General features: G+C 48.0%; 2 protein-coding genes across 4 annotated transcripts in view; one reads left to right on the top strand and one right to left on the bottom strand.

Annotated features, from left to right (window-relative positions):
- The first annotated feature begins 4,280 nt into the window (after positions 1-4,280).
- DCTPP1 (dCTP pyrophosphatase 1) overlaps positions 4,281-24,445 on the top strand; it is a 38,174-nt gene continuing 18,009 nt past the window's right edge. Inside the window, exon 1 of the mRNA XM_054582692.1 lies at positions 4,281-4,714. Coding sequence (XP_054438667.1) covers positions 4,614-4,714 — 101 coding nt within the window. The 5' untranslated portion in view covers positions 4,281-4,613. The remainder of the gene's footprint in view (positions 4,715-24,445) is intronic.
- Positions 8,398-19,952, bottom strand: LOC129078043 (zinc finger protein 771-like). 3 transcript variants are annotated; one of them, XM_054582686.1, is made up of 3 exons: positions 19,913-19,952; positions 19,127-19,270; positions 8,398-9,528 (listed from the first exon to the last, which is right to left on the bottom strand). In XM_054582686.1, exons 2-3 carry the CDS (start codon positions 19,259-19,261, stop codon positions 8,632-8,634), a joined length of 1,032 nt encoding a protein of 343 aa, XP_054438661.1. In that variant the 5' UTR covers positions 19,262-19,270; positions 19,913-19,952; the 3' UTR covers positions 8,398-8,631. The 3 variants fall into 3 exon arrangements, with proteins under 3 accessions (XP_054438661.1, XP_054438662.1, XP_054438660.1); XM_054582687.1 differs by lacking the exon at positions 19,913-19,952 and adding an exon at positions 19,584-19,639; XM_054582685.1 differs by lacking the exon at positions 19,913-19,952 and adding an exon at positions 19,462-19,575.

A 24,445-nucleotide genomic window follows, 5' to 3' on the forward strand; every position in this document is an offset into this window, starting at 1 on the left:
GAGTGCATATTCATGGCTGCCAGATGGGAGAGGCGTGGGAAGAGGTGAGGGGATTAAGAAGCACAAATAGGTAGTTACAGAATAGCCGTGGGGATGTAAAGTACAGAACAGGAATGGAGTACCCAAAGAACTTGTATGCCTGACCTATATTTTGGACAATGGTGGGGGGATTTGCCTGAGGGAGTAGGGTGGATGCTGGGTGGAGGAGGGCAAAGGGGGAAATATTGGGACCACTGTAATAGCATAATCAATCAAATATGATTTTTGAAAGAGAAATGAAAGTTATTTCCTTTTGGCAGGAAGTCACGGAAGGCTTCCCAGAGGGGGTGGATTTGCAGCAGGGCTCTACAGATTGGGCGGAATTTGGATTTGGATACGGATACACAGAGAAGGGCAATGGGCATTCCAGATGCAGTGAACTGTGTGAGCGAAGGCAGGAAGGGGCAGAGGGGGGACTACCTGGCTGGATTTCAGCATGTGTGCAAGGGGCCAGGCTGGATAAGTAAGTCGTGGAAGGACTTCTAAGGGCGTTGACGACTCATCCCAAATAGGCTAAGTCAGAGATTCCTAAAACACCTCTCTCATGACTCCCTCTGAAACATTTAATGAGAACAAACACTTTTAATTATAGCGACACTCTTTCCCCTCTCCCCCCGTACAAAACCGTCAAGGCCTATGGCTCTGCCTCTAGGAAGAAGAGCACGGCGATGGGTTGGAGGTACAATCATGCACAAAAGATATTTTGTCCCGATCCTCCCAGCACGCACACAAAGGGTCCTTGAAGGCCATCTTTATATAGATGGGAAATTGAGGCTCTAGAAAGAGAGAGTATTCCCAAGGGCATCGGTGAATAGGGTCCCAATCACCTGACTTCTAGTTTCCCATCACACTCTATTGTCTCTGGGATCTCTGACTGGTCCACGTTCTTCCATCCCAAGACCACCTCTGGGCCTCTGGGGCCTCTACTCTGGGCTCTGGGCCTCTACTACTTTGTTCTCCGGCTGCGGCTGTCTCTTCCACTCTCCAGCGTTTCCCAAAGAGCAGTTGCACAGCTTGGCTTTAATGGGAAAGGTGGTCAAACTCTTCTGAGCAGCAGAAGGGCATGCGTGTTCAAGCACGCGTTGCCCTGTCTCAGCCCGTCCATCCTACATTAAACATTTATTAGCCTGCACTTGGGGAAACACCTTTAGTCTGAGAAGGCTAGGGCATCCAGTCCAGTCTCTGGAGGGGAAGGTACAGGCTTAAAAAGGGCTACTCACAAACGTGGACCGAAAGACAAGACCAAGCACACTGAGGCCCTGACTAAAGCAGGGAGGTCATGTCACCTAGATATTTCTGAGAGCAGTGGGGTAAACTGACTGGCTGTGGGGGTGAGGGTGTGGATAGAGCCTGGGATGAGCAGCCCAGGTGCGAGGGCCAATCACGTGTTCAGGTCTGCTCCCTCTCCCTCATGAGGGACTCCCCTGCCCCCCAAGCCCATGCTGTGCTGGAGCTGGGTCTGGTTGGTCTTCAGATGAAGATGTTGCGGAGCAGGAACATAGGGGTCCCTGAAGGATGCTTCACAGGAGCCTTAGAGCTCACTCAGGGATCTCCTGGGAGGATGGCAGAGGCATTCCCAGACAGAATGCCTCCTCCTTCCTGTCAGCCCCCGACGACCACCCGACCAGTGAGCTCTAGAAGTCCCAGTCGCTGGCTCTTCAAACACTCTCAGATGCACAAGACTCCTGAAAAAGTTGCCCTCCATCTGTGTTTTACGTTCCAGTAAAAGCGTTGGGTTCTTGTCCGGAGAAGCTTACCGAACACCAAGGAAGGTGCTTGTCTCCTGAAACTTTCCATCCACACATCCATAACATAGCTCAGCGCTCTGAACTTCTGGCCTGTACGTCTACCTGCCTGCTGCACGTCATCTGGATGTCCCAGAGCCATCTTAGGCTCCATGTGTCCCAAACGAATTCGTTTTCTTCCCTCCAACCCCAACTTCCAGGTCTTCTGTGTCCTCTTTGCAGAAAACGACAAAACTATCCATCCATTTACTCAAGCCAGACACTCAAGAGTTACCTGGGACGCCCTCTTTTCTCCTGTCTCTCATATCCAACTTCCATGCTGCCTAATCCAGGGGCAAATTCAGTGCTCCCGTCTCACGCAGCAGCTCAGCAGCATCCAAATCAAGTGTCCGCTCCTTCTGGAACACTCTCCTCTCTTCGTCTCCATAGCAACACACTCTGCCAATTTTCCTCCTGCCTCATCTGCCCCTTCTCCACTGCTCAGCCGCTAATTGTCACAGTACTCCAAGTCACGGTCTTGTCCCCCTACGTTCTCGTATTACTTATCCTTCTCCAGTTCCATGACTTGGAAGTGTAAATGCCTGAGACTACCAAATCTGGATCTCTCCTATCTCTCCTCTACAGCTTATAGGCTCAGAGCCCCAGGCAGTGTGGCTCCACTGGTCGGCGTGTCACCCCGTCCACCCGAAGGTTGCGGGGCCGTTCCCGGCCCTTGGGTATGGGTTTGATCCCTGGTCGGGGCAAGTAAGGGAGGCAACCAGTCGATGTTTCTCTCTCACGTCGATGTTTTCTTCTCTCTAAAATCAATAAAGATAGTTTGAAAACTTGTTTTCAATTTAAAGCTTAGGCTCATAAACACACCTGCCAACTGACATACCTCTTCAGTTTGCTTTGGCATGACTCAAACTCCTGAAGCCACATGTGTTCAGTCCTGCTCTTGATCTTCTTCGTCCCAGTATGAGTCATCTATCCACCAAACTGTTCAACACCCACATCCCGCAAACCATGCTTGATTCTACCGTTTCTCCCATCCCTCTATTCACACCAACAAAGCCTATGTCTAGATCTACCTCCAAAATATCTTCCCAATCGTCCACTTCTCTTCCCCTTTGCCCACCATCAGCCTGGTCCACGTCACCATCGTCTCGTGCCTGGACAACTGCACTAGCTCATCTCCCTCCTTCTATTCTTCCCCTCCTCCGGTTCACTCTCAACACGGCAGCCAGGCAGGCAGCTCATAAATACAAATTTTGATTATATGGCTCCCCGGCCTATAACCCTCCAAAGGGCTTCCATTATACTTCAAATTCCGAGTCAAATAAAATTCATGGCTATTGATCTAATCTGGCCTCTGTTCACGTCTCTAAAACCATATCCAACCACTCTCCCCCTTGCTCACTACATCCCTGCCATACCGCAATTCCCTTGTCTTTAGAGCATGCTAAACCTTTCCCGCTTTACGCATTGGTGTTCCCTCTACCTAGAACTCTAGTCCACTTCCGGAACACTCTCCTCTCTTCGCCTCCATAACAACACTCAGCCTAAATGTCACTTTCTCAACGACAAGTAACAGAAACACCAACTAAAAATCGCTTGACCAACGATGGGATTTATTAACTTATATAGCCAGAATCCTAAATGAGGGCATTTCTGGAACCTGTAAAAATAAGGGGCCCAGCAATATCATCAAGGATCCAGGTCTTTTCTATGTTGCTATCTACCAGTCTCAGCTGGTGGACTAGCTCTCCTCTCAATCCATTCCTCACATGCTAACATCAGAGGTAGAGACTTACTGGGTCCTTTTTTAGAAAAAATAGCCAAGAACCTTTCCCAAGTCTCTAACGGGCTTCCTGGATCTGCTCATTGTCAAGAACTGGGCCACGTGCTCACCCGCAAACCCACGGATGGCAGGGCAAAAGGGACAGTCACATGACCAAGCTAGTAGAGAAGGGTGTATCCCAGAATATAGTGATGGTTCTGCAAAGACGCAGGCGTGAAGTGGGCAGTTAGGTAGGTAACCAACAGTGCTTACCCACATCTTCCCTCGATCATGCAACCTAAAGTTGTCCCCACTTTTCATAATGTTTAAATACATTAAACTTTTTTTTCCTGGTACTTATCGCCAATTGAGACAATATAGTGTACGCCAAAGAGACTGTGAGGTCAAACTGCCTGAATTTGAAGCCTGGCTATCACTTCCCTAGCTGTTCAGTTAAATTACTCCCTGCCTCAGTTCCTTATGGGTAAAACGGAAACGAGGATGATGAAGATGATGATCGCATTACCTACTGATGGAAGGAGTAAATATGTTAAATGCTTAAAACAGCTACCGCGGTGTCACTTCCGTGGTGCCCAGCTGCATTCTGGAGACACTCTCGTAGCCTTATAATGCATTGCCCTTTCTTGCTTAAACCCTCCATTTCCGGCGTTTTCCACGGAGCGCCCGCCCCTTTCCCCGCCTCGTCATTTCGCTTTGGCGCCAACTGGCGCCTGTAAGTGAAGTGACGCGCCTGCGCTCTCCTCGACCTCTGCCCTTTGTCTCCTCCCCTGGTGGTATCGGGTGCAGTACAGACTCCTTTAAGATGCTTGGCCAAGGCCGAACAAATTTCAGACAGACGCCTAGGAGCGCACGCTTGGAACTTGCTCAAACTGGTCCAGGCCGCCTGAGGGGCGGACTATAGGAAACTCCAGAGAACTGATGGGCCTTTCCTGCGGCTCCGCCCCGGGAAGCAACGCTAACGCCCGTGATTGGTCAGAGGTTCTTGGAGGCGGGCTCCGGCGGTGGGCGGGCTTCTCCCGTGCAGGCGAGGCTGCCGCGCGGGTGGCGACATGTCCTCTGTGGGTAGTGAGCAGCGTGGGGACAGCGGGGGACAGGGCACTGGTGCTGCCGGCCTCTTCAGCTTCAGCCCGGAGCCCACGCTCGAAGACATGTAAGCCGACTCTGTCCAGTCTGGGCTGGGGAACTCGCCCCGCTTCTCCCTTTTTATCGGGGAGGTTCCCTCCGCTTGGTCGGGAAGGGCTGCAGCTGTCCCAGCTCTGCTGTCCGGCCCCGGGCGAACCTTCCAACCTCCTATACAAAACGGGGTTAGCAGTGCACACCTGAGGCAGGGGGAATGGTGACGCCCGGTGAATAATATTACAACTAGCCCTGAGAGGGAATACTGGGTCCATGCTGCTTCTGCCTCTGCCCTCCAGGAGTGGGAGGTAGAACGTGGCAAATGCAGCGAGAGGTGAGAGGCTCTTAATTTCTTGCTGGAGGAAACCAAGAAAGGCTTCTTAGGGACAGTGCCCGTGGACCTGCAAGGTCTCTGTAAGGCCATAGCACGTGGGTAGGCAGAGATAGGGGTATGTCTGGTGGAGGAAACTGCAGAAGCAGCCGCGGGAGATGGAATGGAAAGAGAGGGTGGTGTGAGGTTCCCATGCCGTTTAGGGTCTGCGTAGGCGCTTGGCTCTTTTAATAGTCGCATAGAAAGACATGACTTGTTTAAGGGCATCCAAGGAGTTAGTTACAGATTCCCGTTGGAAACTTATGTCCCTATTACATATCACTGAGGTGCGTGCATGGGCCTACACCTCTTCCCCCATCCCCTAACCCTGGGACCTTGCTCCCTCTCCCTCTCTCTCTTTCTAAAATCAACCAATCTATCCCCAGGTGAGAGTTAACAAAGGAATTTATTTATTTATTTATTTATTTGAGAGAGAGAGAGAGAATGAATTAGGGCAGGATAAGACCAGTGAGGAGGCTCGTGTAGATCAAGGGAGAGGTGGCGAGGCCTAAGCCAGTGAAGTCACCGTGGGGATGGAGAAATGAGGGCACGGAGATGTGTGTGTGGGAAGGCCGTTCATTTATTAAATTTATGAGCATCATCTGTATACTTGGTCTTCTAAAGTCTAGCGATGTGGCCTTCCAAAAGATACACATCATTCCCACCTTAGCAGTGCAAGATGGGCAGCAGACAAGCAAACTAACGCTAAAATCTCAGGCATTGTGATAGGTTCTCTGAGGAAAATAACCCGAGGTGGAGAGAAGGAAGGAAACGGAGTTGGCTTTTCTGAGGAGGAGAGATGTGAGCTGATACCCGAGTAACAATAGGGAGGAGCCCGCCACTGGGGAATTGGGGGTGGAGGGGGACCACGAGAAGTTCATTCAGGGAAAGAAGTACAAAGGCCCTGTGGCAGTTTGACCTGTTTGTGAGACAGAAAAAGCCAGAGTGACTTGTAGGTGGGGAGCTGGGGAAAGTAGTGGATAATGACAGTGGAAGAGGCAGGAGTCAGCTCATGCCGGACCTGGAGGGCACGGTCAGGAGTTCGGGTTTTATTCCAAGCACAGCTAGGGGATTTTAAGCAGAGGAGGGACAAAATGTAATTTGCACTTTTAAAAGCTGACGCTGGGCAAGGCTAGAAGATGGGTTAGCAGGCTTCCCCAGTGGTCCGGGTCTGAGGTTTAGGCTGGGGTGGCAGTAGCTTGGGCTGGAGAGAAGTAGAATTGGGTCTTTACGAGTGAAATGATGTGTTGGCAGCCCTTTGGCTTCGGTGAGGACACAGGTCTGGGTGAATCATATGTGGGTGTGTCTTCCCCACCCTGGCCCTACTCTGGCCCCCAGTGGGTTGAGTTGTCCTTGAAGGAAGTTTCTGGAGGTGGGAGTTCATTGCTGCGAGGACCGGGGTGCTCTGAGAGGCAGAGCCCTTCGTCCTAGTTAGCATGTGCGTGTCTGTGTGTTCCACCCCCAGTCAGTGGAAGCCTGATGAGGAGCCTGGCCCCCCAAGGAACAGGCAGCCTTTCAGGAGGAGCTGAGCGATGTCCTCATCTACCTGGTAGCACTAGCAGCCCGCTGCCGTGTGGGTCTGCCCCAAGTAGTGCTCTCCAAGATGGACACCAACCGGCGACGCTACCCGCCACATCTCTCCCGTGGCTCCTCCCGCAAATATACGGACTTGCCCCATGGGGCCACCTCTGAAGACCAGACTGTGGGGGCTACAGACCTTGCCTGTGAATCCTCAGGCCAGGCCTCAGCCTAGAACCATGGACCCAGGATCTGCAACTCAGCATGGCACCTGAGGAGCAGATGATGGCCTGGCCATGGAACCTCATTCTAGTCCTTTTCTAACGGATCGCTGGCCTGGGAGCCTGACTCCCTGAAGTCTGAGGCTCAGGAACCTCTGGAAGACAGACTCTTGGTACTCTTCTCTCTCAATAAAAGTTTTGTCTAGCAACTTCTGGATTCCTCCTGGGAAGGCTCTGTCTCAGCAGGTACTACAGGGGCACCAGGGTTGCCTCTGAGCCCACCTCCCATGTTCTCTACCATGCCTCCCACCTGCCGGGCAGAGATCTCATTTCTAGCAGGTCCCCTGTGGGATCTCCTGCACGTTTGTTCCCCTTTGGAGCCCCTAACAGAAGACTGGAGGCTGTAGGTAGCGGTAAGAGCCCAGATTTGGGAGCCAGGACGTCAGGGTTCAACACCATACTTGATACTTATCAGCTGGATGATGTTCATCGGCCTCTTCATCTAAAGTGAAAATAACAGTACCTACCTGACAGGGCTCTAAAGTTTAAGTCAGTTATTATTGCAAGTAGAGTGCTTAGGCCAGTGCCTGGCACACAGCAGGTACTTTGTAAGTTTGCAGTTTTCTGTCTCTTAGCTCAAAAACTCGGATGCCCACCGCAGGAAATGTCAACAGTTAAGGGAGGCCTAGGTCCAGGACTGAGTCTCAGGACCCAGCACAAAACAGGGTCAGGTCTTAGATGTGGAACAGAACAGGGCTTCCACTGCTCTTGGGCTTGGGCCTCTTGCCCCCACCCCTGCCCTCCCAGGACCAATTTCTCATTCCACCTCTACACAGAAAGATAGTGTTAGCTACGTGTATAATTCACGCGTTGTGTGACCTCAGGCACGCCACTTTCTTTTCTGAGATGCCCGCTTCCCTCAGGGTGGGGTAATGCTGGGGGAAAAGACCTTCACATTTTTCTTGCTGCCCTTATGAGCCTATTTCCACATTATTAAAATGAGGGATTCCCTTTAACGGCCTCATTCCTGTAGTGACTTCACCCTCTTAACCAGTGACATCTTTCTTACCACCTAAAACAGTCCAGATGGAACTGCTTCAGCTTTGTTTCAAACCCACCCTGCTTCTCCCTACTAGTGATAGCTGGAGCCTTATCCTTACTGGTTTTTCATTCCCTCTCCTTGGTCAATTATCTCCTCCCTCTCTATATACTCAACTTTTCTTCCTTTCCATTAGCATTCCCACCAGCAAGACTGGCATGCAGTTTCAGGAGCTGTATGAAATTCCCTCTGTCAGCCTTCATGACAAGCTTAATCTTGTCTCTTCACTACACAGAGCTCCATGACGTTCACTGGGAGCTCACCAAAGCTCTGCAAATGCGGTACCTGTTTGAACACAAAGCTGCTATATTTATAGGCATTTCCAGATTTTACATTATGAGAAGATACCCAAGGGAGGTGTGTGGGATGAGTATAGACACACAATTTCAGGAATTCTTTTTAGGCTTATAGCTACACTTTGTTCCGGGACAATCCACCTAAGTCATCTAAGCCTTAGGAAAACACCAACTTTCCTCTCCCCATCCACCTCATTCACTGGCACTGATAGATTGAGGATATAATACTTTATTTACTTACACGGGCTGAGAATTTGTAATGACAAGGACTGGGCAACGTTTCCAGGGGTCTGACAGCAGATTCACCAGTGTCACAGGCCCAAGCCCGCCTGCCATCACGCCCTTTCCTAGACCAGAGACTTGGAGTCATTGCCCATGTCAATTCAACACCTAGGAGTTGGGCCCTGGCCCCTCCCTAGCTGCAACCCATACCAACAAGATCTGCACTCAGCTACCCTCACACTCTGGGCAGCGTTCCGAGGCAGTGGTGGCTGTAGCTCCCGGGGGTAGCTTGAAGTCTCGGCCACAGCCAGCACAGATGTAGAGGCGGCGCCGCATGTGCGCGCGACGGTGCCGGATAAAGTGTGAACTGAGGCGGAAGCGCTGGCCGCATTCACCACAGGGGTAGGGCCGCTCGCCTGTGTGCGTGCGAGCATGCTCCGCCAGGTTAGAGCGGTGGCCAAAACGGCGTCCGCACACGGCACAACGGTGCGGCTTCTCTCCAGTGTGCACACGCCGGTGCTTGGCCAGCGCAGAGCTCTGCGCGAAGCGCGTACCACAGTCAGCACATGCGTATGGCCGCTCGCCTGTGTGCGTGCGTCGGTGGCGCGCCAGGCACGAACTGCCACCGAAAGCACGTCCGCAGTCCGGGCAAGCGTACGGCTTCTCGCCTGTGTGCACGCGCAGGTGCTGTGCGTAGTTGGAGCTCTGCGCGAAACGGCGACCGCAGTGCGTGCACAAATAAGGCTTCTCGCCTGTGTGGCGACGCCGGTGCTGCTGCAGGTTCGAGGCAGCCGAGAAGCGCTTGTCGCACTCGGGGCACTTGTAGGGCCGCTCGCCGGTGTGCGTGCGTATGTGTTTAGTCAGTGCTGACTTCTGTGAGAAGCGCTGGCCGCATTCAGTGCATGTGAACGGCCGCTCGCCTGTGTGTGTGCGGCCGTGTTTGGTCAGAGCCGACTTCTGAGAAAATCCCCGGCCACACTCGGTGCATGCGAAGGGTCGCTCGCCCGTGTGTGTGCGCGAATGCTTGGCTAACGTGGAGCGGCGTGCAAAAGCACGGCCGCAGTCTGGACAAGCATGTGGGCGCCCTGGGTCAGCAGACGGTGCTGGCGCCTCGATTGGTACCTGTGGAGAAAGGGCAGACAGCTCAGTCCTGACCCATAGGACTGAAAGCCAGGGCCCTGGGTATCTACAATGTCACCATGTGTAAAACAGGAAAACAAAGGTGTCTGTCCCATAAGATGGCTGTGCACATTAAATTACAGTCTGCATTAATGCACGTTATAATGTTCGGAATCATTCTAGCTATTCTTTATCAATTCAACAAATATTTACTAAAGGCATACAATCTGCCAAACTCCATTCTAGGCACTGGAGATTCAGTATTAAATTTTTTTATATTCCTCCTTTCAGGAAGAATGGATAAAGAGTACCGGTATTGGGAAATGCTTCAAATTTAAGTAAGGTTATGAACTACTGATGTAACATGAGCAAAGATCTAAAGGAGATGAGAAAGCAGGCTACAGAGGGAACAGCAAGACCCTGAGGTAGGAGTATTGCAAGTTAAGTTCCAGCGATGGCAAGAAAAAGTGCCTAGGGCGCAATGCATGAGGGGGAGAGAAATTCATGGGGTGCTCCTGGAGGGCATCTCTTAAGGCCTTGCAATAGGAATGAGATGGGGAACCATTAGAGGAGGTGTTAGAAGGTTTTGAGCAGGGACATAACCAGATCAGACTCATTTTAAAAGCTTCCACCAGGTTGCTGGGGTTGCAGAAAGGCAAGAAGGCAGAAGCAGGAGCCAGAGAGGAGGCTGCCGTCCTGCAGTCATCTGGCAAAAGAAAACAGTGGCTCCGACCCAGCTGACAGGTGAAAAGTGAAGGTGGTAAGAAGTGGTCTGCTTCTGAACATGTTCTTGCCATTTGAGAAAACAGATTTGAAAAACAGATTAGAGATGAGACATAAAGAAAAAGGGAGTCAAAATTACGCCAAGGATCTGAGTTCGGCAGACGCCAGGGTGGCTGAGGAAGAGCGAGTTGAAAGGTGAGACCCGTTTCAGATCACATCTGCAATTCTTGACAATCTGGAGCTCAGGAGAGGGGCCCAGGCTGGAGGTGTTGATTGGGAAGCCATCAGCCTATAGACGGTTTTGAAAGCCTTCAAACTGAATGAGATTACCCAGGGAATGGGCAGAGAGAACCTGGGGCAGTAAGATTAGCAGCAGCCAAAGAGGTGGGAGAGGATGGCGTCTTAGAAGCCAGGCCAGGAGCAAATCCAGGCTTTTAAATAAACTTTGAAGATCCAGCACCTACCATTTCTTAAGCTGTGAAGACAAGGGTGAAGCCCAAATACAATTCTGAGGCCTGAACTGAAAATGAGCCCCTTTCATGAAGTCTGGGCTTCTAGAGATAAAATCAGAAAAAGGAAAGAAGTGTTTCGTAAAAGGCAGGTGAAGGGAAAACGTAGTAACCATATTAACATTGTATTATGTTAACGTTTTGTGTTAGCAGCAGAAAGAACAGGAATACTGAGGGCATATTGCTCCCTCCCTAGGAAAGAGGGGGCTCATCCCTGCCAAGATGATGCTGAGTATCTTCCGTGGGCCAAGCAGTTAGGTACATTAATTCATGAACGAATAAATGCCTGGCACATATGAAGGACAAGACACTGTCAGCTTCTCCTCAGAGTAGTTATCACATTCTTATTTTATAGATAAGGAAACAGGTTGACAGAGGATGACAGCTGGGGAGCAGTTAACACCTCCACCCACCCTTAAGTTGTGAGGAGGGCAACTTCAGTCTTGAAGATCCTGCATAAAAAGGCTGTTGCTTTTTGGTAGCCAACTCAGAAGCTGGAACACCAGCTTTGGGAAATCAGTGACCAGCCAAGGGAACTCTACTTTAAACAGTACATATAATGATAGTAGTGATCCCGACATTACAGTGTAAGCTTCAACAATGCCATTTGATGTTTATTATTGTATTAAGTCTTCCTGTCACCCCCTTGAGTCAGGTGTTATCCTTTGATAATTAAGAAAACTGAGGCGTGCCCTGACTGGAGCAGCTCAGTTGCTTGGGCATCATGCTGCAAAGCGAAAGGCGGCCGGGTCAATTCCTGGTCGGGGCGCATGCCTGGGTTGCGGGCTGGTCTCCCGTAGCGGAATGTGCAACAGGCAACCGACAGGTGTTTCTCTCACACATCGATGTTTCTCTCCCTCTCTTACCCTTCCCCTTCCCCTCTAAGAATATATAAATAAAAATCCTTTAAAAAAAAAGAGAGAGAGAGAGAGGAAGGAAGGAAGGAAAAGGAAAGAAAGAAAACTGAGGCGCAGGGAGATTAAATCCCCAGAGCCAGTGGGAGTCAGGACGCTTAACTAGTAGTCTACCTTGTACTTCCCTGCACTTGCGCAGCCAAGATGTGACAGAAGGGCGGGCTCCAAGTCCCTGCTATCTCCAAGGAGGATTCAAAGTTAAAACTACAATTGATACTTTAAATCGAGACACCCTCCATAGCAGATTTGGCACAGTCCGAATTCAAGGTCACTCTTTCCTGTCATGCCAGGGTTGTGACACCTATTGGTTTTATTTCAACACGTCAGCACTTGTGGAGAGAACTTTCCTTATTATATCTACATTTGTTCTGGCCCCTTTTTCTTTGGCACCCTTCTCTGACATGACCTTGACCAGCCTGAGGACTTCCTCATGCTGGGTTCACTGGCTTAGGAAGAACTTCTTCACGCAAGTGTTCTTGGTACCTGCAGCTCCAGGAGGAGGGGCTTGGGGGCCCCAGGAAAAATCTTGGTAAGAGGGGCTGAGACTGGCTCATTTAGACGCCAGGCAAGGTGCTCCCTTCTCAGGCCTTGGTGAACCAAGGAAGGTGAGGTAGGCTAGGTGAGATACAATTACTGAACTTGAGCTATGCACACATCACAGGATGCAAGAGGGTCCCAAGCCTTCTGCAGGCACACTTTTCTCTCATTATAATCATTATGCACTTCTTTTCACAGATATCAGACAAACAACGGATCACAGGAAACCCACAGGTCCACCAGCATTATTGTTTGGATGAAGGTGGAGTTAACAAAAACAATGTGAATCTACCTGAAGAAGAGCAGTAAATAAATGAGCCCAGCGGGCAAGCGATTTACATGGCAACTGGCAACCACCAGACTAGGTGGTCATTAAAGGACTTCGCTTGTCTTAAATTCTACAAGTATTAGACTTAAAAATGAGAATAAGAGGTATCTGCACTACAACAAGAGGTTATCATGGGCGTACAACGTCGTCTAGTAATATGATAATCCAAGTATTTGAAGATAGTGATCTTCTCTTCCTGTGTAAGTTTGTTTTTTCCAACCAGAGCAAAGCTCCCAGCTTCCTCCTCAGCCACTGCTTTCCTGATTAATAGTTATAATTATAACTACCATTTATTGAGCACTCTACGTGCCAGGGAGTGTGCTACGTGCTTTTCACCCGTGTTCTCATTTTAAACTCTCACAATCCTTTGGGTTAGGTATCATTAGCTCCATTTTATAAATAAGTAACTACGGCGACCCCTGGCCCTACAGCTAATTGATGGCAGAAGCAGGGTCGGAACTGGAAGTCTGCCATTGTCCGAACACCTGTTCTTCCTCATGACGCAATTCTCTCACTTACAAGTTAGACGTCACCTACACAGCTTGTCTCCCTCACCTGGACTCTTTTCAGAATCCCCCTTCTGCTTAGTACAAAGTGTAAAATATGGTCCCTATCCTCTAGCTCCTTGCTACAGGAAGTGTGGTCCACAGACCAGCCTTATCAGCATCACTGGGAAATTTTTAGAATCTCAAGTCCCACCCCAGACCTGCTGAATCGAAATCTTCACTTTATGAGATTCCCAGGTGATTTCTATGCACGTTAACATTAAGACACAACCTAGAAGACAGTAGAGAAACTCCTGGAGAAAGCAGCTGCAAAAGGTGAAGAGGGTTTTACAGGCTGAAGGACCACACATGCCAAGTCTGAGCCTGGGACCAGAAACCTTTCTCAGCCATAGTTGTTCTCCAGCCGTCTGAAGCTGGGGCATGGGAAGGGTGTTGGGTGATGAAGTCAGTACATGAGGACAGGTGGCGTAGATCTTTGAATGCCAGGCTTAGGAGCCAGGACTTTATCCTGAGGGAAACAGAAAACCTAAGGTTTAAGGAGCTGGAGGGAGGGAGGCAGGGAGGGAGGGAGGACTGGATGTGCAGAGAGCCCTTTGAGAAAATCTTTGTATTCGTTAAAGAGATTGGCTTTCGATAGGCAATGAAAGAATGCTTCAGCCTCTGCGTAGAGCATAATTAAGGCCTGTCCTGGACAATGACTGGCCTTAGGACTGAGTGATAGCTAAGAGCTATAGGATGTCAGCACTGGGAGAAGCTTTTGGGATCAATGTTTTCAAAGAAACAGACTCAGGGAGACCACGCCGCAAGTTAGTCAGTTATCTTGTGGGCACAGTGCTGAGCTAAATGTTTATGGGGTGTGTGAGTAATCCTCATTTCCACCCTCCTCCTCCTCCAAATACAGTCACCCAGATGATACTTAGACTGGCTTTCAAAAATCTCACTTCCATTATCTCATTTTACAGAGAAAGCAAAGGCAAAGCTGATAAATGGTGTAGTTAGAATCTGAACCAATGCTTCTAACTGCTACATGTACCATTCACAGTCTGTCCCCACTTACATCTCATGACTAGCCATGCCCACCCTCCACCTTCTCATCCTTGGCTCCAGCCAGTGCGATCAAGGTTCCCAAATATCCCCTGCTTTCTGTCTTGTCTCCACTGCTGTCACTACCTCAGAGCAGCCTACCAGCCTTACATGGCCTGTTCTTCCCACAACAGACAATGAATCTTCAAAATAGAAAATCCAATGTCTTTCTTCAGTGTGTCAAGTTCCTACACTGGCTCTCAATGCCTTTAACTCTCGAGCCCCATCTCCTCTGAGCCTTTGCTTTTGTTGTTTCCTCCTCCTGGGAAGCCCTTCCCCTGCCTCCATTTGCCAAATCTCCGCTAAGCTTTCTCTGTAAAGCCTGCTGGGCTGCCTTGAGTTGGTTGCCCTCAGTCCTGTCTAGGCCTCCATGTTGGTTTTCCCTCGCATCCCCAGCCCCAGGATTCGGCCTAAAACGGCCTTTGATAAAAGCGAGTTGAAAAATCTCCAGAAGGATGACCTAGACCCAGGTCCTGAACTTTAGGGAGAAAATAGCAGCAAATATTTACAGTGTTTATTATTCGCCACACCCAGTTCTAACTCTTTACATGTATTAACTCATTTAATCCTCACAAACCCAAGAAGTGATGCTGTTATGGTTTTGCTTTTACAAATGAGGAAAGTGAGGCACAAAGAGGTTAAGAGACTTGCCCAAGGTCTTACAGCTGATAAATGATGGAGGTGGAAGTCCACCGTAAACTCTCGATTCTCAGTTCTTAACTTACAGGTAGAAGAAGGAAATGTGGAGATCCAATGGGCTAGAAGAGGCAGACTAAGCTAGGATGATGGGCCAAAGAGGCTTTAGGAAAACAGAACTAAACAGTTATTTTGACTGACTGCAAGAGGCCAAAGCAACTAGCCTCCTCCCTCTAGGGTCCACCACACCCACTATAAGGCAGCAGTACTTCCATCCCTGGAAACAGGCTCCTGTGCAGGAACTCATAGCCTGGGCTGCCAACCCTAACCCAGCCAGAGTTCTCCAGCTATAAGCAGGGCTGGGCTGGCTAAGCCTGAGAGTTCTGCAGGGTTCTTGGAATTGGTGGCAGTTAGTATATTGAATGGGGAAATCTCACTCATATTCTTATATTAAAACTCCTCTTGTAATTTTTTTTAAAAAACTCCTCTTTAGTCCTTTATCACCCTCAGTATAAAACCCAAATGTCCTACCTGACCTGCCACACACCCTAACCTCATCCATGCTACAGCATGACCCAACCACCTGCACTCACTTCTCCCAGTGCCCCACTCACTCCCTCAGCCACTGAAGGGCCCGTTTCTTCCACATGGAGTAGTCACCCATTTCACCGCTCACTCTCTCAGAGTAGCTATCTCTTCACTAACTTTGAGACCCTGGGCCCGTCACCCAGCTGTCTGGTTTCCTGGGCCTCAGTTTCCTCAAATGTAAAATAGAACAAATACTACCTGTGTTATAGAATTGGGTTGCTCAAAACAGTGTCTGGAGGAGACTTCCAGTCAAGATGGTGGCATAGGTAAACACGGTTTGCCTCCTTGCCCAAACACAACAAAATTACAACTAACCTATAGAGTAACCATCATCCAGAACCATCAGAAATCGACCTGTATGGAAGTCCTACCACTACAGAATTAAAGAAACAACATCAAGACTGGTAGGAAGGGTAGAGAAAAGGAATGGGCTGGTCTCACACCCATGTGTAGCAGATAAAAACTGGGAGCGAAATCTCAGAAAGGAGGAGTCCCAGCCCCACACCAAGCCACCCATCCCAGGGTTCTAGTGTCAGGAAAAGAAGTCTCCATATCTACTGACTGTAAAAACCAGCAGAGATTGAGGCTGTGGAAGTCAGAAACTTTTGGAGTCCCAGGCAGTTCCTCTTAAAGGGCCCACATAATACGGAGTTACTTGAACTCGCTCCATCTGAGCTCCCCAGTGGAACAGCAGGTTGAAAGGCATTGGACATATGGGGAGGAACTGAATTGTCCAGCACCCTCACGGAGCCCAGAAGTGGGAGCTATATCTGACACTCCATCAACCTGGTTCACACTGTTTGCCCCACCCTGGTGATTCCCTGCAACCTGGCCCCACCCAACTTTCAGGCCCACCCAAGCTGTCCAGGAGCTTCCCATATATAAACGGCTTGTCTTATACCATGTTTCAGATATTTTAAATTCTCTCAAACAAGTAGCATCTGGCTTTAGGGTGCCTGGCACATCCTGCTAACTTGCGCCAGTCCCAACACTAGCAGCAGGCAGGCTTGGTTCACACCATGGCCTCGCATGGGCACCTCGAAGGCCTGCACAAGTAGCAGCCATCTGCAGATCGCTCTGTAGCTTATGGCGTGTGATCCCAGAGAGAACATAGGCAATGGCTGACCTTGGACGTGACAATAATCAAGGCTCAACTACAAAAGGAAGATGTACACAGCCCACCTGGTGAGCACATCTTGAGTACCCAGCTTGAATAACAGGAGGGGCTGAGCCACTGAACCCTACAGGACACCTACTACATTAGGCTACACTATTAAGCAGCTCTACCTAATACACAGAAACAAACACAAGGAGGCTGCTAAAATGAGGACAAAAAAACATGACCCAAATGAAACAACAGAATAAAAATCCAGAAAAAGAGCTAAACAAAACAGAGACAAGCAAACTACTAGATGCAGAGTTCAAAACACTGATTATACAGATGCTCAAGGAACTTAGTAAGAACCTCTACAGTGTAAAAAAGATCCATCAGAAACAAAGTATACACTAACTGAAACAAAGAACAATTTAGAAGCTATCAACAATAGAATGGATAAAGCTGATAATAAAATCAGTGATTTGGAATATAAGGAAGCAAAAAACAACCTATTAGAACAGCAAGAAGAAAAAAAGAATCCAAAAAAATGAAGATAGTGTAAGGAGCCACTGGGACAACTTCAAGCATACCAATCTTTGCATCATGGGGATGCTGTAAGGAGAAGAGACAGGCAAGAAATTGGAAACCTATTTGAAAAAGTAATGACTGAAAACTTCCTAACTTAGTGAAGAAAATAGACATACAAGTCCAGGAAGAGCAGAGTCCCAAACAAGATGAACCCAAAGAGGCCCGCTCCAAGACACATCATAATTAAAATGCCAAAGGCTAAATAAGAGATCTTAAAAGCAGCAAGAGAAACACAGTTAGTTACCTACAAGGGTGCTCCCATAAGACTGCCAGCATATTTCTCAAAAGAAACTTTGCACCCTGGCTGGTGTGGTTCAGTGGATTGAGCACTGGCCTGCAAACCAAAGGGTCGCTGGTTCAATTCCCAGTCAGGGCACATGTCTGGGTTGTAGGTCAAGTCCCCAGTAAGGGGCGTGTGAGAGGCAATCACACATTGATGTTTCTCTCCCTCTCTTTCTCCATCCCTTCCCCTCTGTCTAAAAATCAAATCAATCAATAAATAAAATCTTAAAAAAAAAAGGAAGGAATCCCTACCAAGAAAGAAAGAAACAAACAAACAAACAAACAAACTTTGCAGGCTGCCCTGACCATCATGGCTCAGTTGGTCGAACTTTGTACTGCAAAGTGAAAAGTCACCATTTCAATTCCTGGTCATGGCACATGCCTGGATCAAGGCACATGCCTGGGTTGCAAGCCTGTTCCCCAGTGTAAGAGGCAACCAATGTTTCATCCATCAGTGTTTTTCTCCCTGTCTCTCTCGCTTCCCCTCTCTCTAAATATAAATGAAGGAAAAAAGAGAAACTTTGCAAGCTAGAAGACATTGGCAAGAAATATTAAAAGTGATGAAAAGCAAAGATTTACAACCCAGGCTACCCATTAAAGCTATCATTTAGAATTGAAGGACAGATAAAGAGCTTCCGAGACAAGAAATAGCTAAAGGAGTTCATCCCCACCAACCAGTATTATATAAAATGTTAAAGGGTCTTCTTTAAGAAGATGAAAAGTATGAACAATAAAATGGCAATAAATACATACCTACCAATAATTGACTCTAAAAAACAAAATAAAGAAACAACAGAAACAATCATAGATACAGAAAACGTTTTGATGGTTGCTCGATGGGAGGGGGTCAGGGAGGTGGGTGACACAATGAAGGGATTAAGAAGTACAAACTGCATCCTGGCTGGTTTGGCTCTGTGGACTGAGCGCTGACCTGGGAACTGAAAGGTCACAGGGTTCGATTCCCAGCCAGGGCACATGAATGAGTTGAGTCGTGGTTCAGGTTCCCAGTTAAAGGCATGCCAGAGGCAATCAATGCATGTTTCTCTGGCACATTGATGTTCCTCTTCCTCTCTCCCTTCCCCTCTCTCTAAAAATAAATAAAATCTAAAAAGAGAAAATTACTTAAAATATAAAAAATAAATATTTTTTAAAAAAGAAGTACAAATTGCTAGTTACAGAACAGTCATGGGGATGTAAAGTACAGCATAGGAAATAGAACAGCCAAAAAACATATATGTATGACCAAATGGACTTGGGCAATGAACCCGCGTGATGATTGCCTGAGGGAGTGAGGTGGGGGGGAGGGGAGTAACGGGGGAAAAATTGTAATAGCATAAACAATAAAATTTAATTTTTAAAAACATGGCAAAGACTTTTTAAAAAAACAGTGGAGAATAGTAAATGCTACTGTACCAAGAGTCAGAGGTTACTCTTGCCTAATCTGGCCCATCCCCCACCCCACACTACATTAAGTTCGCAGCTCCGGGGTTCCACCCTGGTGCCTGCACTCATCACACAGAACTGTAGCTGCGTGGTTACTTAGCAGTCTATCCCTGCTACACATCAGGCTCCATGGGGAACCAAGGATAACATTTACTCTCCAGCACCCAGCACAGAGCTTGGCACGGTAGGTGTGACATCTGCTTGATTGTCAGCATGGGCAGTGGGGCAGAAGGATGGGTTGCCAACCCTCAGATTCTAAATCTGAGATCTATGGAAAAATAGGGACAGGATCCCTGGTTTCTGTAGGTTGTAGACTGGAACCGAACCAGGTTAGGGGGAAACAGTGCCCCAGGGTTTGTGACACGTACCTCCTTGTTGTCCATAGGGATCTTGAGTTTCACCACTTCATACTTCTCCTCACCCTCATCCTCCTCACCCTTCACCAGCAGCACCATTTCCTCTTGCATCTCTTCCTTCTCCTCCGTCTGTGGTTCGCCAGGCATCTTGGTGTCCTGCGGGGGGGGCCGCTGGGTCAGCAGCTCAGGACCCGCCTCCCACCATGGCCCTGGCTAAGGCAAGGTGGTGAAGCCCTGCCTTCTTTAGCCCGACCCTGGTCTCTGGGTCTGGCCTTCTCCCCTCCCACCCCAGCTCGGCCCTAGGCACAAGCACTTCCCCAGGACCAGCTCTGAAGACACTGGTTCACCCCAGTCATCTCCGCATTTTAGACTCTGAGCAGTTCGAATCTTCAGTATCAGCGAGTCGCCACCCTCCCCGCGCTGAGTCACTCCCTGGCGCCTCGGTCGGCGGCCGAGAGCTCTAGGGTACCGGCTGGAGGCGGGATCGAGTGAGGAGCGCGTACTCGCCAGCCCAAGGCTCCGCGTTCGCGCAGCCCAAGGCTAGGGTTCCCAGTGGTTGGCCACTCGGTGAGACGGTGGTTCCGGGGGCGGGTCAGGGCCTCGGGAGCGGTCGGTCATTGGTCAGAAAAACTAGCCCCTCCCCTAGGGGAGGGATCCAGAGGACCCAGGCGTCCGTGCCGCATTGCCCATGGAGGGTGGAGGTCTCAGGCCCTGCGCCCTTCGTTGTACCCCAACTCCTAGGACCCCAGCCTGTTCCACCCCGACTTTCACGGTCCCCGTAGCCCGGTTGGAACCTACCTTCAAGGCTTGTCTCCGTGGCCGACTCGGAGGTCTCGGTCTCGGCCAAGCGCGTCCGCTCCGCCCAATCTAGGCCACGTGCGCTCCCGCCCTGGCCTGGGCCTCTCGCTGGCGCCCCGCCTGGAGGGCGGACCCTGTTGCCTCCTCACCTCTTCTCTTTCCTCCTTTGCCGTCTTTTCTCTTTTATTGGAGTCGCTTTTCTGGTTTCCTAGTCTCAGAGATAACTTGCTCTATGAATACATACTTACCAAATCAACAGCCACAAAAAGCCACCGTCTTGCGGTGGGCCTAGTAGGTGCAAGCGTTATGCAAAACGTTTCCACACTGTTGTCTTTAAATTTAAAACGTATTGGGGTAAAAGTATCACCACCCAAAATCTAGTCTCCTTCAGACACCATAGATTTGACCACGGTTATCCTCATCCTCTCACCCCTCTCCCATCTGTTGTCTGTATCTGAGTTTGCTGACCTTTTACGATCTGCACAGAGGTGGGTCCATTTTACAGATGGGCTCATTGAAGTTCTGTGAAGTAACGGATTTGCCTAAATTATACAGCATCCCTGACAAGCCAGCAGCCAGTGTGGAAAATTGGTAGCTCACAGACCAAATCCGGACCGCAGAAGTATCTTGTCTGACCCTCAAGGTGTTTTTACATTTAAAAATCAGCTTTAAAAAAGAGAGGTCTTTTACACATTTTTATTGCCAACATTCTAAAATTGGGATACTTCATGTAAAAACTTTATTTCCCGTTTCTTTTGAAAAAATACCTAGTTCTTCCATTTTATGAATGGGGAATTAAGAATCAGAGATGATGAGAGAAAAGAGAACTAACATTCAGTAAATGCTTAAAATCCCTACGTTGCCTCTTTACAACAACTCTGTGGGGATCAGTAATAGCATCTCCCTTTGATAACTGAGGGAAGTAAAGCTTGGAGACCTTAAGTAATTTGTCCTAAGTCAAATAGCTGGTAAGTAACAGGTTCCAAAGCTGGTGTTCTTTCTATTGCATCAAACTTTCTCTCACAAAGGAGGTTACGCAAGGAGTTTGGTAGCAGCACTGGGACTCAAGCCGGGGCTGCGGTCCTGAGAGTCTGGGACATAATTTGAATGTCGGGATTACACCTGGTCAAACTTCTGTTTTTTCCCCACAGCTGGGAAAAGGTGGCAAATGCCTGGATACTCAACACTCAAGATCCCCAAAGCCACTTGGACTGTGTTCATTCTCTCATCAAGTATTTATTGAGCCCTACTAAGTGCCCGGCCCCAGTCTAGGTACTGGAGATGCAGTAGTGAACAAAACAGACACAAATCTTCACTACTGTGGCCCTTCTAAGGTGTACAAAATGTGAGCTATATCCCTGGCCATATGGCTCAGTCGGTTGTGGTGTCATTCCATACACCAAAAAGGTTGTGGTTGTGGGTTTGGTCCCGGTCTGGGCGCCAATGGGAGGCAGCTGATCAATGCTTACATTGATGTTTCTTTCTCTCCCTTCCTTTCTCTCTAAAATCAACATATCCTGGGGGGAGGATTAAAAACATCCCCAAAATGTGAACAATAAGGAGGACAATTTCAGATACTGACAGGAATAAGAAGGAAACAGAGCAAGAAGATGCACTAGGGAGTGGTGTAATTGGGGACTTCTTTAACGTGGGCAGGGACGGCACCTCTGAGGAAATGATATCTGAGATGCTTTCAATGATGAGAAAACGTTAGCCATTTGCAACTTGGGAGGAAGTGTGTAGTTCTAAACAGAATTACGGAGTCCTTAAGGTAAGCATAAGCTTGGCATATTTGAGAAAAAGAAAAGGCTTGTGTGGCTGGAGTCAAGTAAGTTAGCGAGGGAAAATGTAGTGTAGGAGATGGAAGAGAGGTAGGCGGGGACCAAGTAATGGCTGGAACCCCACCTCTAACAAAAGGCAAGGCTTGCTTGCCCTGATTCAGAGAGTCAGGAGTCTCGGCTGAGAGGAGTGAAAGTTCCTAAAGGAAGCATGTTCTACTGTGGAAGGACTTGGGAACAGATTTTTTGAAAAGGAGGATGAGAACTCTACATCCATTTGCTTTACAAACATGTACAAATATCTACCTAGAACTGGAGCTAGTTCCCATTCTTGAGAATCGTAGAGTCTAGTAAAGAAGGTTGTGATAAAAATACATATGAATGTATATAAATAACTTTTATATATACATGCAAAGGATACCATAGATGTTCTGGCAGAATAGTGGGAAATGTGAATAAATCCCTTAAAGGGAGTTATATGAGGAGATAAATATGAAGGCTCTTCAAAGATGAATGGGAGTTTGCCAGATTGACAAGGAAGTAACAGCTCGTGAGATTACAAAGCTTTGTGAGGAGCACATCACGGTCCAAGGATATTTCATCATAGTACAGGGTCCAGCAGAAGTAACGCCACTGAGTGTGGTTGGTAGGGTACATGAATATCTCACATGAGATGGACAGAATTTGAACATTTCACCTAAAATGTCACATAATGTATTTGAGTGTGATATTGTTGTTACAGAATTAGATGCTTATGATTTTATAATAAAAGATTTAGTATAGAGTACCAGCTCATAAATAAGGGGCGTTATTTGTGCCAGACCTCTATATATTGAGGTTTATTGTGCGCCAGGCCCCTTTTATGATTGAGAGGTGAAAGTTGAATTTAGAAAAATCTATCTTATTCATTACGCTGCACCTGACTATTTGCCTTCAGCCTCACTAGAACTTCAATTCTTGGATCCACAGGGACTTGGTACATACCCTTCACTCTGCTTAGAACACTCCACCTCCCATCCTATCCCCATCTTCCTCCTTTCTTGCTTATTCCAAGTCACTCTCTACCACTTCTTTGGAGAGGCCTTTGCATCATGTAGGATTTTCTCCTGCATGTATGCTTCCTGCATAGTCCTTACGACACTTGAAATCACTTCTTCAGTGTCAATCTCCTGCGTAGAAACTGAGGGCAGACTTTGTCTTATTCCTCCTTCTATCCCCAGTAACCAGCACATACTGGGTACCCCTGTTGAGTGACTAATTATTCTCAAGGAAGTCTTGATGTGTTAAGTGCTCAGACAAAGGGAATTTCCAACTCAGGATGGAAGTTTGGGGAAGGTTTCTGGGATTAAGTAACGCTCTAGGTTTTTGACTGGAGAGATTAATGAAATAGTATGTATGGCAGGAGAGCATTGAAGGAAACCATGCAAGTGGAAGGCCTTGAATGCCAATCAAAGTGTTCCATTTTACAGAAGACATGCGAAGATACTGCAGGGTTTTTAATTGGGGTAGTGACATAGTCAGATATAATTTTGCAAAGTTCACTGCAGGCTTGCTTCAAGGCCAATTTGGTAAATAGGAAGATAAGGAAAACCAACAGAGAGGATGTTCCAAAGCCCCAGGCGGCCTCTATTTAGGCCTGTGAATGTGTGCGCCAGAACCTCCAAGAATCCCAGGCCTCAATGCAAAACTCTAAGCTTTTGAGTGTGTATAACAACTTGGCAGGGGGTCGGAAGACCACTAAGAAACTCACTGTTATTAGTTTCTAGGCAAGCCTGGCCAAAGGTCAAGGTCTCACCAGAGAGCTTCTGTCTAGGTACCATCCCCACAGGCAGGTTAGCTGAGATGCCCCACAAGAGAAGTTGCAAAGAAGTCTTGTAATTCATTTCTAGATGGGTGAACCGCCCTATTGTATTTTCCCCACCCCCGGCCAGTCATATCAAATCCTCTCACCCCTCTCTCCCTATGGGTGCCCTCCCTGGAAAAAGCTAGGAATTGGAGTTATGCCTCTAATGACACATGGTTCACTGGTAAAAGCATTTGCCTTTTCTAGGGGATAAAGAGGTATCCCTTTTGCCTTCTCTTTGCAATGTGCAGCCAAATGACCTGTTCTTTAACAAATAAAAAAGGGTCTCAGAGAGGTGGGGTTTCCTAGTAGGCAGAGCATCATTGTTGGGGCCTTCTGTGCCTATGCCAGAGCAGTTGGCCACACTTCTCCCCTGCTTGTATTGAACTTTATGTAAATGGCATCTTAGTTTATGTTATTCTGTAGCTTGCTTCTTAGTACAAACATTATTTTGATAGTATCCATATTGATTCTTAGACTTTTAATTCATTTTCATAAATAGTTTACTTATGTATACCCCATTATAGTTATTTTTTAAAGGAAGATAAATGGATTTATTTTTATAAAAATCTTTCCAAGATGTTATGTTTTGTGAATTTAAATTCCAGTTCCTATACCACATTAACAGTAAGGAGTGATAATAGGGTCCTCCATTTATTTTGAGTTTACCATCAGCCAGGAAATATGTTAGGTGCTTTACACACATTTTAAAATGAATTTTCATAATATTCCTATCTGGTATGTGTTATCTTCAGGCGACAGGATTTTTTATAGGCAATAGAAACTGAGGTTTCTAAAGGTTAGACAATTCGCCTAAGGTCAATTCTCCCACACCAACATTACATCTCAGTCTAATTCTAATGTACAAGTTCTTCCAATTCACTCCATGTCTTAATACTGTGTTGTGCATTA

Source organism: Pteronotus mesoamericanus, unplaced genomic scaffold (assembly GCF_021234165.1).
Source record: "Pteronotus mesoamericanus isolate MK-2021 breed Mesoamerican mustached bat unplaced genomic scaffold, CSHL_Meso_final contig_72, whole genome shotgun sequence".
Lineage (NCBI taxonomy): Eukaryota > Metazoa > Chordata > Mammalia > Chiroptera > Mormoopidae > Pteronotus > Pteronotus mesoamericanus.